The 21,269-nt window shown below is 30.7% G+C and overlaps 3 protein-coding genes across 5 annotated transcripts; all 3 read right to left on the bottom strand.

Moving 5' to 3' along the window:
• Window positions 1-208: 208 nt before the first annotated feature.
• On the bottom strand, window positions 209-4,192 carry LOC115725565 (putative disease resistance RPP13-like protein 1). Of its 2 annotated transcripts, none has more exons than XM_030655131.2 (2): window positions 690-4,192; window positions 209-574 (listed from the first exon to the last, which is right to left on the bottom strand). In XM_030655131.2, the coding sequence occupies exons 1-2, from the start codon at window positions 4,047-4,049 to the stop codon at window positions 563-565; spliced, it is 3,372 nt and encodes a 1,123-aa protein (XP_030510991.2). In that variant the 5' UTR covers window positions 4,050-4,192; the 3' UTR covers window positions 209-562. The 2 variants fall into 2 exon arrangements, with proteins under 2 accessions (XP_030510991.2, XP_060972770.1); XM_061116787.1 differs by having other exon boundaries at window positions 209-3,542; window positions 3,725-3,863.
• A 1,414-nt stretch (window positions 4,193-5,606) lies between these two features.
• On the bottom strand, window positions 5,607-10,809 carry LOC115725042 (putative disease resistance RPP13-like protein 1). Its single transcript, XM_061117693.1, has 2 exons — window positions 7,252-10,809; window positions 5,607-5,723 (listed from the first exon to the last, which is right to left on the bottom strand). Exons 1-2 carry the CDS (start codon window positions 10,603-10,605, stop codon window positions 5,607-5,609), a joined length of 3,471 nt encoding a protein of 1,156 aa, XP_060973676.1. The 5' UTR covers window positions 10,606-10,809.
• A 5,174-nt stretch (window positions 10,810-15,983) lies between these two features.
• LOC115724450 (uncharacterized) lies at window positions 15,984-19,896 on the bottom strand. 2 transcript variants are annotated; one of them, XM_061116790.1, is made up of 4 exons: window positions 19,323-19,896; window positions 18,215-19,217; window positions 17,923-18,035; window positions 15,984-16,998 (listed from the first exon to the last, which is right to left on the bottom strand). In XM_061116790.1, the coding sequence occupies exons 3-4, from the start codon at window positions 18,001-18,003 to the stop codon at window positions 16,093-16,095; spliced, it is 987 nt and encodes a 328-aa protein (XP_060972773.1). In that variant the 5' UTR covers window positions 18,004-18,035; window positions 18,215-19,217; window positions 19,323-19,896; the 3' UTR covers window positions 15,984-16,092. The 2 variants fall into 2 exon arrangements, with proteins under 2 accessions (XP_060972773.1, XP_060972771.1); XM_061116788.1 differs by having other exon boundaries at window positions 17,923-18,051.
• Window positions 19,897-21,269: the final 1,373 nt, after the last annotated feature.

The raw sequence follows: 21,269 nt of genomic DNA on the forward strand, positions 1-21,269 counted from the left end.
TATCAACTTAAAATTATGTCACAATAATAGCACTTAATTTCCTAAGAAAGTAGACTAATTAAACAGATGTACATATCAGATCACTCAAAACATTACTCACTCTAAAAGTAAAAGCACAAGTTCTGAATTTTTACTATTTTAATTTCCCCATTAAAAGTTGTAATTGAGCAGATCATATTATAATTAAGAACAACTCAAGTACATTAAATGAAGAAGAGACACTGAAATTCACTACACTTTCATTCTTATTAAACAACAATTTGTGTTATTCTTTTTAAGAAGGGAATAGGATCACATGTCCATGAGTGACCTCTTCCTGAATTATTGAATAACTTCACTTGTGGCAGAAGAATACCGTGGTAACAAATCCCACACAACAAAGACAAAGGAAATCCACACACAAACCAGAAACCGAAAAAAGAAAACTACAAATACAAAACAGATGACTCATAGACATCATAGTAACCGAAGGAGCAGCGCGACACTAGGCCAAAGACATCATAACTCATAAGATTGAATAGTGAAGTCATCAACACCAATGGCTCCTCAGTCCTCACCTCATTCAACGAACTCTCTAAAGACAAGAGAGAAAGGAAAATTAAAAAGAAACATTGTCTCACATTATACCAATTCTATAGTTTCATTGCAGAGTATCTTTGAAGTTATGAGTTATATTCATTACTACTTACCTGATTATCTATGATTATGTAAGGTATGTGTTGAATGTTGGGCCAATCTTCTCCTATTTCTCTCTTGCACCGAGGAATTAACAGAGGACAATCTACTATACGCAAACTAGTAAGAGTATGGGGAAGTCCTACTGGCAAGCACTCGAACTTTTCCAACTTATAAAGATTCAATTGTTGAAGTGAGGTGAGGTGGTGAAAACCATTGGCATTTAGAGCTATAAGCTTATCAAAGTTCTTGATGGTAATATGTGTCAAACTAGATGGGAGCAGCCCTTCCTCAGGAAATGAATCCACCATTCCTCTATAATCGTCAAGACTTAATTCAGTCAACTTTGAGAGTCTCTGTAAATTCCATTGCATACGACTTTCGATCACTGTATTGCATGATTCAATATGTAGACTTTCCAAAGAAAAGGGCAATAATCCCATTTCTGAAACTGACTCCAACCTTGAACAACCACTTATGTACATTGTCCTCAGGGAGGGATATGCAACATCAATATCAGTACTGGATGGAAATACAGTCACCAATTCATCACAATAACAAACAAACATCTTTTCCAAAGATGGAAAATTACCCATAGGTAATGCCACATTTAGCTTCCCACATCCAACTAAAACAAATTTCTTCAAACAAGGGAAAATGTCACCCTTTTGATAATTTGTATTGATAAACGACCAATTTGATGTAGTTATCTTTGTGAGATGTATCTCTTCTAAAACTCGAAATGAATTATGCATAGAATTATTACAAAATTCATTAGGTATATCGATTGCCATATCGTAAATATAAATCACTTTTAATGAACTCAGGTGTTGAATTGACAATAAAGACAAACAACAATTTTTACTGTGTAGAGAAACTACTTCCAAATTAGAGTACAATGGATCTACTACCCACTCAGGCAATTTTGTACCTTTATAACCGAAAATTCTGAGTGCCTTCAAATTTGCATGTGGTTGGAGTGCAGTAAGTACTTCTCTTTCTCTAATAGAATCATTTGCCTCACCATCCCATTTCAAAATAAGCTCAGTGAGATACTCTTTGTTCTTTAAGTTGACTTCTACAATATCACTCACTTCTTTGACATGCTCAAGCCCTGAAATACACAAACGTCCATGGAGATTATCCAACTTACTCAACTCTGTGATCCTAGACCCATCATTTTTACACAAAACAAAATCACTTAATTTTTGAAGATTTTTCATGTTGCAAATCCTCGGCGGCATCTCTTTTAGTGAAGATCGTTTGATGTTAAGATGGCGAAGGTTAATTAGCTCAGATATGTTGGTAGGCAACAGAGTGAGCTTTTTGCAAGATTCTAACAATAGTGTTTCCAAATTACACAACAGACACACAGAATCAGGTAGCTCTTTGAGTTTTGTGTCAGATACATCTAAGTACCTAAGATGCTTTAAATTTCCAATCGAATCTGGCAACTCTGTGATAAAGCAGCGCCTCAACAACAGTGTTTCTAAATTGTGCAACACACAAATAGAAGCAGGTAACTCTTTGACTATAGTATTCGATGCATCCAAGTACCTCAAATGCTTTAAATTTCTAATCGAATCAATATGCTCTCCAACAAAAGAAAGAGCTCTTAGTCCTCCATTCCTTAACACAACTTCTTGCACAAATGTTTCAAGAAATGAAGGTGGCATTGACTGTAATGGTAATGCAATCAGGCTGCGCAAATTCTTCATTGTTGTTAGGCTATCAAATTCTTCTATATATTCCAAGTTTTCCATGTAAGATAGATGGCGAGTCTTGCTACTTAGCTTATGCAAGTCTTTTCTACATCTGTCATATATGCGACAACTCTGACCCGATACATAGATAGCAAGATCATGAATATGATCGTGCATGGAAAAAGAACAATTTCTTATGTTTCTTTGAAAAAATGATCTTGATATTAAAGCATTCAAGTAGTCTTCTCCAACATCTTCAATTCTTTTTCCTTCTTGAGGCTGTAAAAGACCTTCTGCCATCCATATTAAAATTAGTTTTTCTCTATCAACATCACCAAATTCGTAATCTTTGGGAAATATTGATAGATAAGAAAAACAAGGCTTCAAATAAGGAGGTAGAAATTGGTAGCTCAACCACAAAGCAGGAACAATTTCGATGTCGCGACAATCGTGTCTTTTCCACACATCACTTTGTAGTACATGCATCCAATCTTGACAAGTTTGCATCGATCGTAAAAGACCAGCCATTGATTTTACAGCTAAAGGAAGACCCTTGCACTTCTTGACAATTTTTCTTCCAATATCTTGCAACTGCCTCAACAATACCTTCTCGTTACGGTCAACATTATCGAAGGCATGTTCTTTAAATAACTGCCAACATCCATCATCAGACATGGTTTTAAGCTCATAAATTCGAACATTTCCCGTCTTCATCTTCAATGCGATATCTTCATTACGTGTGGTCAAAATAATCTTGCTTCCTTTTGCACTAGATTGAAAAGAGCTTTTCAAAAGATCCCACAACTCATACTTTTCATTCCATACATCGTCGAAGACAAAAAGAAATTTCTTCGCAGCCAAAGCATCCTTCAAGTCTTTCATAAGTTGATGTAGCTCATCTGTTTCATTTCTTTTGCCAGTGATCTTCGCAAAAATAATGTTACTTATTTTACAAACATCAAAATCATCAGATATAGTTACCCATACTTTCAAAGCAAAGTGTTTCTCGACATTGGCATCGTAATATACGCTCTGAGCAAGAGTAGTTTTGCCAATTCCACCCATCCCAACTATAGGAACAACTGAGATGTTTGGGCTAGTAGCATCATCATCACACAACAATAACTTGAGAATAGCATCTTTATCATCCTCTCTTCCATAAACCTGTGAATCATCTAGCAAAGGAGCATGTGGTCTATGTAATCTTGTTATATGGTCAACTTTTTTCAAACCAAGATATTTTGTCTGTTCTAAAAGATCCTTTAGGCTATCAAGAATCTCTTCTAATTCAGATTTCACAACACTTATTTCAAATGGATCATTAAAGACAAAGCTGAAGGGCTTACTTGCTGATGTGCTTTCGAGTTTATCCTTCTCCACCTCGAGTCGTAGAGCTTCAGTACTTATCTTGTCCATCACATGGTCTGCTTCATACAAGACTTCCTTAAGCTCGTCAAGCCAATTCCTCACGTTGTTGTCTCCAAGTTGTTTGTCCTCGGCATCATTCAACAGCGCATTAGCCGAAAGCAACATAGTCTTCAACTTTTTAAGCAGTTTTTGATTGAGCTTGTCCCCATGAAAGAAGTGAAGGACGTCTTTAGAAGCAAGCCTATCAAAGAGGACATTGATGAAACCAGAAAGAAGAGCTCCTCCCACCATTAACTCAGCCATGGTTTTTCAGTTTAGGATCTTGAGAGAGATTCAGTACTGTATAGCAAAGAAGATTAGAAGTAGAAGAAAAAGGGGTGTGGTCCTTTGGAAAGGGAAAATCATGATTCAATAATTCATTTGAACATAACTAAAGTTCTGTCCATATGACTTTTCTTCATTGCTTTAGTTTTTGTTTTGAAAAGTTATAGTCACAATTAATGATTGTTCCAAGAATTTCCAAGAATTAGTTGATAGTTGAGAGCTTAATTAATATTTTAAGAGTTAAAAGTTTAATATTCTATATATTTGAATAGAACCGTTGACAGTGTTCTTTAAAAAAATAATTTAGAGTTCGTTTGATATACTGTATTGTATTATTTTAATGTAATATAATACTATATTTAATATTAAATTATTGGTATGTTATATTAAATTGTACTATATTTGGTTCACAATAATATTCTATTGAATTTTATTAATATTATATTAAATTATACGGCCATCCAAACGAAGTTTTCAATTTATGAAGAAAAATACAAGAAATAGATATAAGTTGTATTAATAATAAAATTACACTTTTCGTAACTTTGGCTAGTTTTGCCGCGAAAAAAAAATTATTAGATTAATCTTGTAGGTTCTAAACACAATTTATATTTAAAATAATTTTATCTTATACATATTGTAATTAGCTATTTTGATTAATTAAACTTTAAGATTGAATTTTTATTTTCAATTTATTAATTAAGTCCTATTATATTATTTTGTTGTTTAATTAACTTTTTCAACATTTTTTATATATTAATTTTACATATTTAAGAAACTAATAAATTACAATCAACTAAATCAATTTACAACTAATTCTAAGAGATTATTTCAAAAATACAAAAAATATATATATAATAATATAATTATTTTAAATATTTGTACGATTTTATTTATTATATTATTATGTTTGTTTTGAATTTTCTTTAAATTAATCAAAAAAAAAAAAAATAGTCCAAACTTCAAATTTAATTTATAGACACGCTCGCACAAGTCGAATGTCTTTTAAGATATTATATTATTATTTAATATATCTTAAATAATTATTTCTTTTTCTTTATATGATATGACCTTTCTAATAAGAATTAATGATAGTTAAGTTGCCAAGAAAAGCTTCACTCATGTCTCATTTTTTAAAAATAAACGTTTTTAGATTAGTAAAAGAAAATAAAAGTCTCGTGGTGATTACATAAAATGTTATTTAGTATAGAAGAAAGTTCAACTATGTCAGTAACATTTTTGACAAAAATTCATTTAACTACATTATAAGCAACAAAATTATAAGATTTGGAAATAAACGAAAAATTACAACTTAACAAAAAGTTAGAGAGATGTTTATTGATGTACATAGTTACCAATACTTTAACTGAAACAAGTTACTTTCAGCGTCTTGATAATCGTTTCAGAGTCACTCTCAATCATCACAAAATGATGTTTCAACGAAATAGCTGTCTCCATAGCTAACAGGCAAGCCGCAACTTCTCCAATGAGAGGGTTAGAGAATTTGAGCATGTTTGTCGCTACCCACAAAACCGATCATGTGTGATCCCTAGCCAAAGCCACCACACATATTGAACCGTCACCAACTTTAACATCACAGTTGATTCTAATCCAATCATCCAGATGAGGGGACGGAACAAGAGACTCAACAGCCTTCGACAAGGCAAACAAACAAGACTCATAATCCACATAACAAATAGAGATAGAGTCAACATAATGTTTAATATTACTAAGGTGTCTTGAGTGTATGATTTTGTTTTCATCAAATAAATAAGTAAAACACTAACTAATAACAAAGCTTACATAAATTAATTAGTAATTACAACACAAAAAATTAAAGTACAACTATATATTTTATTATTATATTATTTTATTAAAATTATAAATAAACACAAATAATATATATTCAAAAAGTTTACTTATAAATATATTATTTAAATATTAAAAATTAATACAAAAAAGATTTAGTGTAGTATATATTTTAGTGTGTAATTGAAATGAATTTAGTCTTAATATTTTAGTGTTCCTTTGAAGTTGGCCTTAGAGGAGTTACTTTATTACTGAAGCTCCCTTGTATGTGGCTCTCTTGTTTCGTGCACTGTTTTTGGTTAATTCCTTTACCCGATCAATATAGGATTTCATTGATGCCACTTTAGGCTGCTTTGCTTTGCAACTTCAGAGAGTTCATCCTTTCAACAAACACTCCATTAAAGGGTTATTATTTCTTTAAAGGGAATCTTGAAGACTTCTCGTTTTCTCTTCCAACAGCTTTTTTGAGATATTCCCTGTAAGACATCATTTATGTGTTGATCTAAACCATAAATTCCAAACTGATCATCAGTCTAAAACATCCACATTGACTTTCCAAGCTTTCTTAATTCAACACAAAGATTACCTTAGAACAAGTTAAGCAGATGTACATAACAGATTACTCAAAACATAACAAAGTTAAGCAATACTTTTGTTTTTTTTCTGTTTAAGAAGAGAAGACGATCACATGTCCATGAGTGACCTCTTCCCAAATTAATTTATTATTGAATAACTTCACTTGTGGCCGAAGAATACCGTGGTAACAAATCCCACACAACAAAGACAAGGAAATACAAAACAGATTACTCATAGACCACATCAACATCAATAGAGGATTGGACAACCAGAAAAACTAAATTGATATGCAGTTTTCATGGTAATTTCATTCCAACTTGTGAACAAACATCCAACAGTATCAGAAAACAAGATAGTAACCGAAGGAGCAGCGCGAGCGACACTAGGCCAAAGACATCATAAGATTGAATAGTGAAGTCATCATCACCAACGGCTCCTCAGTCCTCACCTCATTCAACCAACTCTCTAAAGACAAGAGAGAAAGGAAAATTAAAAAGAAATGTTGTCTCACATTATACTAGTTTCATTGCAGATGATATTAATTGAAATACAAAATTTATATAAAAAAAGTGCAATTGTTAGGGTTGACTAATTAAGAAAATTTACTTGGTGAATAAAATAGATTCATAAGAGTTATATTAATTTACTTGGAAAATTAATTTGTACTTTTTTTTTTTGAATGAAGTGAAGAAAAAGCAATACGAAAAAGAAAATCTTAGGGTAAACTAGTACAACTAAGAAGAATAAAGACTTTTAATTACTTATTACTACGAGTATACCATTTTTGAAAACATACCTGATCATTTATATATATGTAAGGTATGTGTTGAATGTTGGGCCAATCTTCTCCTGTTTCTCTCTTGCACCTTGGAATTAACAGAGCACAATCTTTTATACTTAAAGTAATAAGACTCTGGGGAAGTCCTATTGGCAAGCACTCTAACCTTTCCAACTCCCAAAGTTCCAACTTTTGAAGTGAGGTGAGGTGGTGAAAACCATTGGCGTTTAGAGTTGTAAGCTTATCGAAGTTCTTGATGGTAAGATGTATCAAACTAGGTGGGAGCAGCCCTTCCTCGGGAAATGAATCCACCATTCCTCTATAATCGTCAAGTCTTAATTCAGTCAACTTTGAGAGTCTCTGTAAATTCCATTGCATACGACTTTCTATCACCGTATTGCAATCCTCAATACGTAGACTTTCCAAAGAAACAGGCAGTAATCCTATTTCAGAAATTGACTCCAACCTTGAACAACAACGTATGTCCATTTTCTTCAAGGAGGGATATGCAACATCAATATCAGTAGTGGATGGAAATACAGTCACCAATTCATTACACCTCCCAACATAGATCTCTTCCAAAGATGGAAAATTACCCATAGGTAATGCCACATTTAGCTTCCCACATTTAAACAAATTAAAGTTCTTCAAACAAGGGAAAATATCAACCTTTTGATCATTTGTACTGATAAAAGACCAATCTGATGTAGTTATACGTGCGAGATATATCGTTTCTAAAACTCGAAATGAATTATGTGAATTATTACAAAATTCATAAGGTATATCGATTGCCATAAGGTCAATATCAAGCTCTTTCAGTGAATTCAGGTGCTGAAATGACAATAAAGACAAACAACAATTTTGACCTTGTAGAGAAAAAACTTCCAAATTAGAGTACAATGGATCTACTGCCCACTCCGGCAATTTTGTACCTTTATAATGGTTTATGTGGAGGCTCTTCAAATTTGCATGTGGTTGGAGTACAGTAAGTACTTCTCTTTCCCTAATAGAGTCATTTGCTTCACCACGCCAATTTAAACTAAGCTCTGTGAGATACTCTCTGTTCTTCAAGTTGACTTCCAAAGCATCACCCACTTCTCTAACATGCTCAAGCCCAGAAATACACAAGCGTCCATGGAGGTTATCCAACTTACCTAACTCTTTGATCCTGGATCCATAATTTTCACACAAAACAAAATCACTTAACTTTTGAAGATTTTTCATGTTGCAAATCCTCGGCGGCATCTCTTTTACTGACGAAAATGAGATATCAAGATGGCGAAGGTTGATTAGCTCAGATATGTTGGTTGGCAACATAGTGAGGTGTCGGCAACATTCCAACAATAGTATTTCCAAATTATACATCAGACACACAGAATCAGGTAACTCTTTGACTTTTGTGTAAGATACGTCTAAGTACTTGAGATGCTTTAGATTTCCAATCGAATCAGGCAACTCTGTGATAATGCAGCGCCTCAACAAAAGTGTTTCCAAATTGTGCAACACACAAATAGAAGCAGGTAACTCTTTGACTTTAGTGTTCGATGCATCCAAGTACCTCAAATGCTTTAAATTTCTAATTGAATCAATATGCTCTCCAACAAAAGAAAGAGCTCTCAATCCTCCATTCCTTAACACAATTTCTTGCACAAATGTTTGAAAAAATGGAAGTGTCGACTTTAATGGTAATCGAATCAGGCTACGCAAATTCTTCACATTAGTAAAGTCGTCAAATTTTAATGTATATGTCATGTGTTTCATGTAAGATAGATGGCGAGTCTTGCTACAGAACTTGTGCAAGCCATTTTTATACCTATCATATATGAGACAACTCTGACCTGATACATACACAGCAAGATCATGAATATGATCGTGCATAGAAAAAGAACGATTTATTGTGTTTCTTTGAAAAAATGATCTCGATATTAAAGCATTCAAGTAGTCTTCTCCAACATCTTCAATTCTTCTTCCTTCTTGAGGCTGTAAAAGACCTTCTGCCATCCATATCAAAATTAGTTTTTTTCTATCAACATCATCAAATTCGTAATCTTTGGGAAATATTGATAGATAAGAAAAACAAGGCTTCAAATAAGGTGGTAGAAATCGATAACTCAACCATAAAGCTGGCACAATTCCGATGTCGCGACGGTCGTGTCTTTTCCACACATCACTTTGTAGTACATGTCTCCAATCTTCACAAGTTCGCATAGATCGTAAAAGACCAGCCATTGATTTTACAGCTAAAGGAAGGCCCTTGCACTTCTTGACAATTTTTCTTCCAATATCTTGCAATTGCTCCAACAATACCTTCTCGTTACGGTCAACATTATCAAAGGCATGCTCTTCAAATAACTGCCAACATCCATCATCAGACATGGTTTTAAGCTCATAAGTTCGAACATTTTTCGTCTTCATCTTCAATGCGATGTCTTCATTACGTGTGGTTACAATAACCTTGCTTCCTTTTGCACCAAATTGAAAAGAGCTTCTCAAAAGATCCCACAAATCATATTTTTCATTCCATACATCATCGAGGACAAAAAGAAATTTCTTCCTTGCCAAAGCATCTTTCAAGTCTTTCTGAAGTTGATGTAGCTCATTTGCTTTACATTCTTTTTCAGTGATCTTCTCCAAAATAAGTTTTGTTATTCTAAGAACATCAAAATCATCAGATACAGTTATCCATACTTTCAAGGCAAAGTGATCTTGGACAGGGACATCGTAATATACGTTTTGAGCAAGAGTGGTTTTGCCAATTCCACCCATCCCAAATATAGGAATCACTGAGATCCTTGGGCTATCATCATCACCATCACACAACAATAACTTAAGAATAGCATCTTTATCATCCTCTCTTCCATAAACTTGTGAATCATCTAACAAAGGAGCTTGTGGTCTATGTAATGTTGTTATATGGTTAACTTTTTTCAAACCAAGATATTCTGTCTGTTCCAAAAGATCCTTTAGACTATCAAGAATCTCTTCTAATCCAGAGTTCACAGCACTTATTTCAAATGGATCATTAAAGACAAAGCTAAAGTGCTTACTTGCTGATGTACTTTCGAGTCCATCCTTCTCCACCTCGAGTCGCAGAGCTTCAGTACTGATCTTGTCCATCACGTGATCTGCTTCATACAAGATTTCCTTAAGCTCGTCAAGCCAATTCCTCACGTTGTTGTCTCCAAGTTGTTTGTCCTCGGCATCATTCAGCAGCGCATTAGCCGAAAGCAACATAGTCTTCAACTTTTTGAGCAGCTTTTGATTGAGCTTGTCTCCATGAAAGAAGTGAAGGACCTCTTTAGAAGCAAGCCTATCAAAGAGGACATTGATGAAACCAGAAAGAAGAGCTCCTCCAACCATTAAGTCAGCCATGATTCCTGTTTCTCAAGAAAAATACAAGAGATGAATATGCAGAGATGGTTAAGGAAGGAAGTTGTTTGATTGCAGTGAATGAAGTTCACTCTCCTTTTCTTTTTTCAGATACAGATATCAACAAGAAGATATATTTTTAATTATGCTAAGAATCTTTTAGTGGAGTAATTATATATTATATTTTTTTGTTTTAACTATTTTTAATCTTAATTAATGTTTTTGAATGATGGTCTATGCACATGGTCTTGCTTTGGTTTCGGCAAAAGTTGATTCTTTCAAATTCATTTTTGTTTTTTATTGTGAAAAATCAGATTCCATAATCTATTTACTAGTCTCTAATAGCATTTTTTTAAGATGTTAAAAATTTACAATTCATTTAAAAATATGATATTTTATTTTATTTCTCTTAGATATTATTTTTAAAACGCTTACTTCTGAAAACACTCCAATATATAGAGCATTCACTAAAAATACTATAATTAAGATATTACATATTATTATTTTTAATATATATTTTAATTTTTAGCTACAATAATTTTTTAGCTTCAATTTTTTATTAAAAATAATGAATAGTATTAATGCCACAACATAGCATCCATATAAATTTCTAGAATGACATTCTTTTCTCTTCAATGGTATAATATTTCAATATTTTATCAATAAGTTTTACCAATGCTCTAATCTCTTTACTTTTTGACAATATTATATGTATACTTATTACATGTTTAAGAAGCTTATAGATTAAATGTGACACCTATATGTTTAAAAAGGTACAACAAATGAAGTGATATCTTAAAATACCAATCAAATTAAAAAAGGCTGAGCTTATACAATTACTGTTATTGCTTATTAATTGAGAAGAAACTGAGCTAATTCAGTTCTAATTCTTTCATCATCAACTGAACTTGAACATTAGTGTAACAACTTATCTAATGCCACAGCATCTGTATTTTTCTTCAATCTAATATTCAGCATTTAGCTCAATCCTCTGACAAATTACTTTCAGCAAATACTATTTTCTACTATAAATAAATAAAATAAATTTAAACAAAATAATTTTTTTTTTCTTCATAAAAGTATATTATATAAACTAGATAAATGTTACGTGTCAAGTCATGTATGTTAATTTCATTTTAGTTTAATATCATAATTTTAAAATTAATAATATTCAATGTAGTAATAATTATTGAAATTTAAAAGCATAATAGTGATTTAAATAAAAACAAAAATTACTATTATACTTTGTAATAGTAATTAAAAAAAAATTATTATTCGTCCTAAATTTAATGAAAATGTTCATCTGGTTAAACTATCAAAACATTCAAATTTAATTTAAAATAATATTTAAAATTTATCTAATTCTAAATATCAAAATTTGAAAATATTTTTTAACAAAAAAATAAACCATATGAACAAATTTATTATTAATTGCAACACTTTAGGTGGATTAATTATATTAAGGTTTAACTAACTACATGGATGCTGACCCTTTACGTGACAACATCTAATAATTTGTTATGTTTTTTTTATTTTAAAAAAAATTACCCAATAATTTCTCATAGAATTTTGTTATATAGCCACATTTTATATAGAATAGATATTAATATAATAATAAATATATTACTATCTAATCATTTAACCGATAAATAACATCTTGTTATTAATAAGTAACTATTAAATTTATAAACAATTAAAACAATTTTCTCCTGTAGTATGGACATGATGATTTTTTAAGTGACAACCATTTGTTAATACAATAGTGATGAAATGAGTGAAAGCAAGGTGTATTAGCAACTTTTTTTTTTTTTCTAAAAATTAACTACAAGAAATGTTACTTTTACCAGCACAGTTCGCTACTGTGATGGTAAAAGTAATTTTTACCAGCGCATTTCGCAAACTGCACTGACAAAGAGGTCAAAGTTTTACCAGCATACATTTACAGTGGCTAAAATCTAACTTTTACCAGCGCATTTACGTGCTAGGAAAAGTCATCTTTGTCAGCGCTTTTTATTTTATATTGGCAAAAGTTTTAATACCAACATTGATTTGCCAACCCCCTTTTGCCAACGCATCACAAGTAAATTCTATTTAACCAGCAAATAACTAACTTTTGCCAGCACCAAAATGTGTTGGCAAAAGTGATATTTCTTGTAGCGATTCCTCCAAACACACACTACACACCTCATTATTACGGTAATCTTTGCTTTCTGATTTATAATATTTTAAATTTTTGAGTACTTTTTCAGTATATTTATTACATATATTTATTTTTATATGAAAAAAGAATTAAAATAATATTGTAAAAATTAATAATTTTATAGTATATAGTGCAATACGGTTTGAACCACAATTATTAAGTTCAAAATCGCAAACTACACCACGCCGCGTGATTAGAAAAAACTACAAAACCGTAACCACACCGTGAAGGATTTTAAAGCATATTTTTTCTGCGGTGTGGTGCAGTGCGGGCGATTTATGCAGTTTGAGAAACACCCCTATTCTATTCTCTTCATAATTCACAGACAAATCCTAAAAGATATTGACCCTTCTCAATGTTATACTGTCATTGGAAAAACTTAATATCGTATCTCGTATAGCTAGCTTAAGAAAATAATTTTTAAGTAATATTACCAATCAATAGAGTATCACTTATAAAAAATACTAAATACTATTGTTGCCAATAACAACTCTTATTCATATGATATCACTTTTCTTTGTCTTGAATAATTAATGGCCACAACAACCGTAATAGTTCCAAGAAGTTGCGGGGAAATATTTTAGTTGTCTTTCGTCTATGGTGGCGCTCATATCAAATTAATATGAAAAATGTTAAAAGGCATGTTAAGGTGCTCAATATCACAAAAAGTTACGTATCATACATTTTAATATTGGATTTTACACAAATTGATTTAATAAAAAATATAGAAAATCGTTAACCATTTATGATGTGTCATATTAGTCTGGTGTTGGGTACCCATAAGGTACTAAATAGCAATACTCAATTAATATATACCGTTATTCTCTTATTTCAATTCTTTTCTTAATCCTTACGTACGTCAAAAAATATACATGTTTGAGTGGCAATGTTTATTATAGTTACTTAATATTAAATCTGTAATTTTTTAAAATTTTTAAATAATTTATAATATTGACAACAAAGATCTTAATATTTCAGTCTACTACACACTTTCAAAAACTTCAAAAAAAAAAATTCGATACTATAGACTATTAAAAAAAATAAAAAGAACTTACAGGGTTAATGTTTTAACTATAACAAATACTACTGTGAATTTTTTTCAAAAAAATAATACTCTGACATATATTATAATATAAGATTGTAATTAACACTCATCTTGAATTCCTTATTTTAGTTGATTAGTAACTCATCAATCAATAATAATGATATAAATAAATTCAAGATCAATGTAGATGTAGCAACATTTGAGGATAAAGACAAGTTTGGTTATATGGCTGGGTTCTTCGTGATTCTAGCTAGAGGCCATGTATTGGAGGCAAGAAAGGGGTCTTGGAGTGGAAGTGTCGATCCGACTCTTGCTGAGGCATTTGGTGTGAAAGAGGTGCTAAGATGGATTAAGGCGTCTAATGTTTCTCAAGTCACCGTCGAAACGGATAGCCTCATAACAGTTCAAGCTTTTCGTAGCTCGGTGAATTTTGAGACAAGACCTAAGTTGTTGAATTTTGATAATTAAGACTAATATGGTGATGTCATGACTATTTATTTGAGTAAAATGTGTGAAAACTTGTAATATATTGTACATGAATAATAAAGCACGAAAATGACTGGACTTACAAAGACGAAAAGAAAAGAAAAGAAAAAGAGAAAAAGAAAAGAACATATATGTATAAGAAAAAGAAAATTCTTGACTTGCTTTTAATAATAACAAAATTAAAGGATTAATAAATATAGAGTAAAGTGTTTGAATATTGTAAATACTTTTTGGAGGCCATTAGGGTTAATTTTGACTATATTATGAATTGTGTAATTGGAATTTTATTAATTTGATGATGTTCTCACGTATGCATGTTGCATGCATTACGATAGATTGATTTTAAATGATGTTATTTATATAGGGTTATCAGGATTTAGTGAAAAAGTGAGGATTTAGCATATAAAATCTTCTTTTATCTTTAAGGGTTTATAGGGTCATCAGGATTTAGTGAAAAAGTGAGGATTTAGCATATGAAGGTGCTTGTAATATTTATACTACACTTGTTACATCGTGAAAGATTATCGTGTAGCTTTTGTTACATAAGCCGCGTTTATCATTAAACCATTTAAAATTAATGTTTTATGTTTAAGGTAAAAGGATCATCATGTTTTAAGTGATGAAAATGATATTGAATTTCTTATGAAAATCTTGCTCATGATTCGTGAAGGAAATACTCACAATATTCGAAGCAAGTATAAACTCGGATATGATCATAACTAATTGGTGATTGACAACCAAATCAAAGAACAATTTTACCAACGAAACTATCTTGGTGGATATATTCAAGTGAATGTGGATGAGTAGAATGATGAATAAATAGTATGATCATGATCAAGTTTTTTGAATGTTGTAAGGGTTACCACATAGTGCATTTTATATTTAAGTAAAATTTGCAAATGTGCCTACTTGGTTGAAGTGGTCGAAGCCGTTGTGATAATCGCTACATTTGAAAATGAGACAATTATCGAAATAATTACAATGGCAAGTGTTGCAAATATATTCTTGTTGCAAAGACAAGATAAAAGTGTGGGAAGGATGATTAAAGTGATGGGACAACTATTCAGGCAACGATAAACTGTAATATTAAAAGGGTAAATATTATTTTGGACTCTGTGTTTTGTAAAAGTTACCAATTGGACTCTCTGTTTTGTTAAATGATAAAATGAACCTTGTATTTTTCAAAATTATACAAATAGGACCCTGAACTTAAAGGGTAAATACTATTTTGGACCCTGTATTTTGTAAAAGTTATCAATTGGACTCTCTGTTTTGGTAAACGACAAAATAGACCATGTATTTTCCAAAATTTTACAAATAAGACTCTGAGCTCAATTTTCAACAATTTTATTTTTTAATATAACCAACTTTAAGAAAATTTTTAATATGAACAAATACAGAAAATGTAACTAATTTTATCATAACATCTCTAGATCGGATTATTATTAAGTTTTATTTTGATAAAAAAAATCAGTTCACAGTCCTATTTGTATAATTTTCAAAAATACAGGGTCCATTTTGTCATTTAACAAAACAGAAGGTCCAATTAGTAATTTTTGCAAAATACAGGGTCCAAAATAATATTTACCCATATTAAAAATATATTTTTGACAAAACAAAACAATGCCATTAAAAAATAATTGAATGTATATGGGAATGGTACAAATTTATTTAATTAGAAAAGACATACAATAGTTCAAAGAAGAGTAAAATAGGTGTGATCCATAATACAAAAATAAACTAAAAACTAAGTTATGCCCTAAAATAAACCTTCACCTGCACTATTCCACTTCTTTGCAGAAGCTTTAGCACACAATTCCTTGAGCCCAGGAGTCTTAAGAATGTTCTCACATGTCGCCAATTGAGAGTCTAGTTTTATCATTTCCTGATGTAGCTTTTCTCTTCGCTTCATTATCATTGTTGGAATTTCACTTTCAAGTCTTTTTGCTTGAATACCACGGAAAATAGGTTTAATTAATTCCCATACATGGGAAGTTAGAAAATCAATTTCGAAGGCAACACTTTCTTTAATAAAATTTACATTGAAATCCCATTCTAAAAGAAGATCGATGGTGATGTCAGCAATTTTAGTATCGCGCATTCTTTTCAAAGTCTTGCACAAAATAAAATAGATGACGCTCTTCCCTTCTTTCGATAATTTTATTTCACCATCATCAGAACTAATATCTCCATGCTCACTTAGTAATCTTTTTAAAATAGGTGCTAGCGGATGAGGTATTTTATAACCTTCGACAATCACAAGCTTTAACTCAAGATCAGTGGATTCGAATTTCGGTTTTTTCTCAAACATTCTAAGCCTGTAAACATTGACATTATTATTGAATGCATCCCTACGATTAATGTATCTTAAAGATAAATAATCTATAATCCAGTTAACATCTTTATCTTCAAGATTAGATTCAGAAGCTTCATTATGAGAATGTTTTTGTTTTTCTAATTGTTGTTCTTTGACCAATGATGATGAATCATCCCATATGTAGAACATCCTTAGAAACTTTTTCTCCTCATGAGAAAGTGCATTTATCATATCAATCAATCTTTCACTAGAAATATCATCATATTCATCATCAGCAGCTATGCCCAAATCTTCTCCCATAGTTATGAGTGGCACATTGTTTATGTCACTTTCAAATATATTTTTAATCTATTCACATTCAAAACAAAAACCAAAAAAAAAAAAAAATCAATATATAGCTAATAATTTATGTGTGCATGTAACTTCAATGCCCCTAAAAATATAAAAGATAATATATAACAATTATATTTAGTATTCATAAAAAATAATTATATGTGAATTTAACATATAAATAAAGATAAATACTATTTTAGATCTTATGTTTTGCAAAAATTACCGATTAGACTCTTTATTTTATTAAATGACAAAATGAACTTTGTATTTTCTAAAATGGTAAAAATAGAACCATGAGCTTAATTTTTGACAACTTTTTTTTTAATATAACTAACTTGAAGACAATTCCTAACACGAGCAGATACAAAAAATTTAAACAGTTTTGTCATAACACATGTAGATCAAATATTAAATTTTATTTTGACAAAAAATTAGTTTAGGGTCCTATTTGTACTATTTTGAAAAATACAGAGTCAATTTTGTCATTTAAAAAAATAAAGGGTCCAATTGATAACTTTTGTAAAACACAAGGTCTAAAATAGTATTTACCCTATAAATAAATATATATATATATATAATATAAAAAATCACTCCTAATAAAACTAAACTCTAATTTACTTATTTATTTTTAAACAAATAACAAAATAAAATAATATATTATTGATTAATGTGATCTAAATCATTAAGCAATTTTGAAAGATAAAACACAAAATTAATAACTAAATGTTTCATTTGATTGGTCTCTCATGTATAAAGAGGCAAAAACCAACACCATAAAGAAATATTAATTAATATTATTATAGATTCTTAATTATCTTAGTTAATAATCATATATGATATCTTCAATAAAATAGTAAATATTAAGTAATATTTTTAAATAAAAACATACAAATAACAATAAAAAAATGTATTTAAATTGATTAAGATAGAATCTAATACCTCATTAATGAGACAATGCACATGTGCAGCGTATTCGCAATCTCCACAATAGTATATGCGTATTCGTGGATCTCTTCTCATTTCACAGATATCACAATAATAGTCTTCAAAACCTTCGCAGGCCCGGCCCTGGACATAGGTGGGCTAGGCCTGTGCCTAGGGCCCACCTATTCTAGGGGCCCAAAAAAAAATATTTACCTTTTAAAATTATACCATTTTTTTATTGATTTTAAAAAATACCATATTTTTTTCTAAGTATGGGCCCAAAATAATTTTTTTTTCTATGGCCCACTAAAAGTCAGGGCCGGCCCTGATCAGAGGATGAATGTTATACTCATATTCAATTCTAGATGGCAGTGGTCCACACAACAAGTGTGATTTGAAATCACATTCCAAACAATAAAATGTAAAAGCAGAAGTGTCAAAAAATTCTTAATTGTGAAGTATAATTGGTGTTTGCTTGCAATAAGAATCATAGTTGTCACACTGATTATTATTGTCAATAAACATATCACCATCAGAAGCAAAGCAAAGAAGATGCTCATGATACTTATACTTGATACTCCTTTTCGCTCTCATTGCAATTTCATTACATTTCAAACATAACCAAAAACTACACTCATTGCATTTGAAAATGAATATAGTTGTGTAGATTTTGTTACACAAATTGCATTTATCATTGAACCATTTGAAATATTTTATGTTTAGAGTAAGAGGACCATGGTTCAAGTGAAAAGGATAATGAATTTCTTTTGGAAGTTCTGCGCATGATTTGTGAAGAACATAATCGAAATCTTCGCCACAAACATAAACTTGACAACCAGATTTAATTAGTGATCGACAACCAAAACAATGAGCGGTTTAATCATAGTCAACATGGAAATATTTCATTGGATGTGGATGAGTAGAATGTTGAATAATGGTCGTAGTTTGATCGAGATCAAGTTTTTTGAATGTTATGGGGCCATCATAGCACATTTTAAATCTAAGTAAAAATTACAGGTAGAGTCACATTTGAAAGTAGGAGAAAAAGAAAAATTACTATTACAAGCGTTACACTTGTAATTTTCTTCCGAAGACAAGGTAAGAGTGTGGGAAGGATGTTTAGAGTGAAATAACAAATGGTGTGGCAATTCTCCACATGATTTGTGGACGAAATACACACACAATTCGCAAGCATAAAATGGAGGTGTAATATTAGAAAGACCACATACATGACAAGGAAATGTATAATCATAATATTTTGTGAACAATAGGTGGTTGTTTGGACAAAAGTACATCTTGTTACAATACACCTGCAAATATATGATAAAATCATTAATTGTAACAACAAAATGATGAATGATACTCTCAATGAAGTTTTTATATATAATATTAATTAGAGAGAAAGAAAAGAAAACCTTCACAGCCTGAGAAATCACCACAACATGTGAGAATGGAGTTGAGAGATATTAGACAAGAAGAAAGGGAGTTAAGATTAAGAAATTTGAGACATGAAATGAGAAGACATTGTTGGGTTTAATTTATAGGCATTGAAAGATCAGAATATAGTAAAAAAAAATGAAATTGAAAATAAAATATAAAATAATGTTGTAACTTAAAAATAATATAAGAGGTGTACTGTATTAAATAACAAGAAACACTATGTATGTATGAATCTCTCACAAAAAAAACAATGTATGATCAAAAAAAATTATTGTATAAATTATTATAACTAAAAATTTTATATGATGTCCATCACTTTATTTAATTAATACATAAAAAATGATCTGTATTAGTTTGTATTATAATATTTACAAAGGGTCTAACGTTGGGGATCCAGACCTTGATTCCCAGGACTCCGACCCTTGGGACCCCGAAACCTGAACACCTGAGACTGGACCCGGCCTTGGACCCTTACCTGAACTTGTACTCCAAACACCGACCTGGACCCTGAGTCAAGGTTTGGGGATGGGTCTAGGCTGGGGTTTGCAGCCCCAAGCGGGAGATGGGATCCAAGTCTAGGGCTGAGGTCGGGGTTGAGGTCGAGTTTATGGTAAAAGTAGTATAATTTTACGCAATTTATTAATACAAGTCAATACCAAATATAGTATTATAATACTAATAAAGTCCAATACAATCTATACAATAAAATAAGTCATGGTGGATCAAACAAGCCCAAAATCATACTTTTAACATTATTAATTATCAAAAAAGTAATCTTGTGCGGCATAACTACCATGTGTACGTTATCAATTTTTCTATTTAAAATTACCAATAATATTTTTTTTAATGGAAAATTACAAATAATAAATTTAGGCTAATTAGAATTTTTGTCCCCTGAACTTTGACATGTACTAAATTATGTCCCCTGAACTTTGAAGACTGTTAAAAATTCTCCCTAAACTATTGAGATTGTTGGATTTAAGGACTTTTGTCTAATTTTAGTAAGAAAAGTTTAACGGGATGAAAGTTCAGGGAGCATAATTTTGCACATGTAAAAATTCGAAGGGCATAATTTAGTAGATATCAAAGTTCGAGGTGCATAATTTAGTTCATGGACAATCACCAAATTAGTTAAATTGAATGAAACTGGACAAAAGTCCTTAAATCCAACAATCTCAATAGTTCATGAGAGATTTTTAACTGTTAGAAAAGTTCAAGGGGCATAATTTGGTACATGTCAAAATTCAGGGAACAAAAATCGTAATTAGCCATAAATTTAACACTAATTATCTCATCATTTGTCATCACAAAATTTTCTCATCCATACAATAAAATTTACAAAGAGTTTAGAATGGTTGGCCTTAAAACATGTGATAAATTGTGATTATTGTATATAATTAAATAAAGCACGAAAATGACTGAACATACAAAAACAAAAACATGTGATAAATTACCAAAAAGACAAAAACAAAAACAAAAATAAAAGTAAAAGGAAAAAACAAAGAAGAACTAATAAATGAAGAAAAAGGAAAATTCTTAACTTGATTTTAAAGAAAGAAAAAGAGACACATATAGGAATAAAGGGGTGGACTTTTACTTTGCCAAGTGTCTCTTTTAATTCTAAAAGCAAAAAACCAATATAATTCATATATGTTATTTAATTAAATTAGAAGAAAAAAATTCTCCTCCAAAAATAACTAATGAGGCCTAAATTATATATTTTATTCTCAAATTGCAAATAACAATAATGGAAAAAAATGAATTATATTGTGTGATTTTTTTAAAAGTGTTACTTTTATAATATTTTTTAATTTTTTTTTTCAAATTGACGGTTTTAGTAATTACTCTAGTAGTTTCTATGTGGATTATTATATAAATTTCAATTGCGATCTAAGTTGCTCTATTATTGCTATGTGAGTTTT

This window comes from Cannabis sativa, chromosome 6, assembly GCF_029168945.1.
Source record: "Cannabis sativa cultivar Pink pepper isolate KNU-18-1 chromosome 6, ASM2916894v1, whole genome shotgun sequence".
Classification (NCBI taxonomy): domain Eukaryota; kingdom Viridiplantae; phylum Streptophyta; class Magnoliopsida; order Rosales; family Cannabaceae; genus Cannabis; species Cannabis sativa.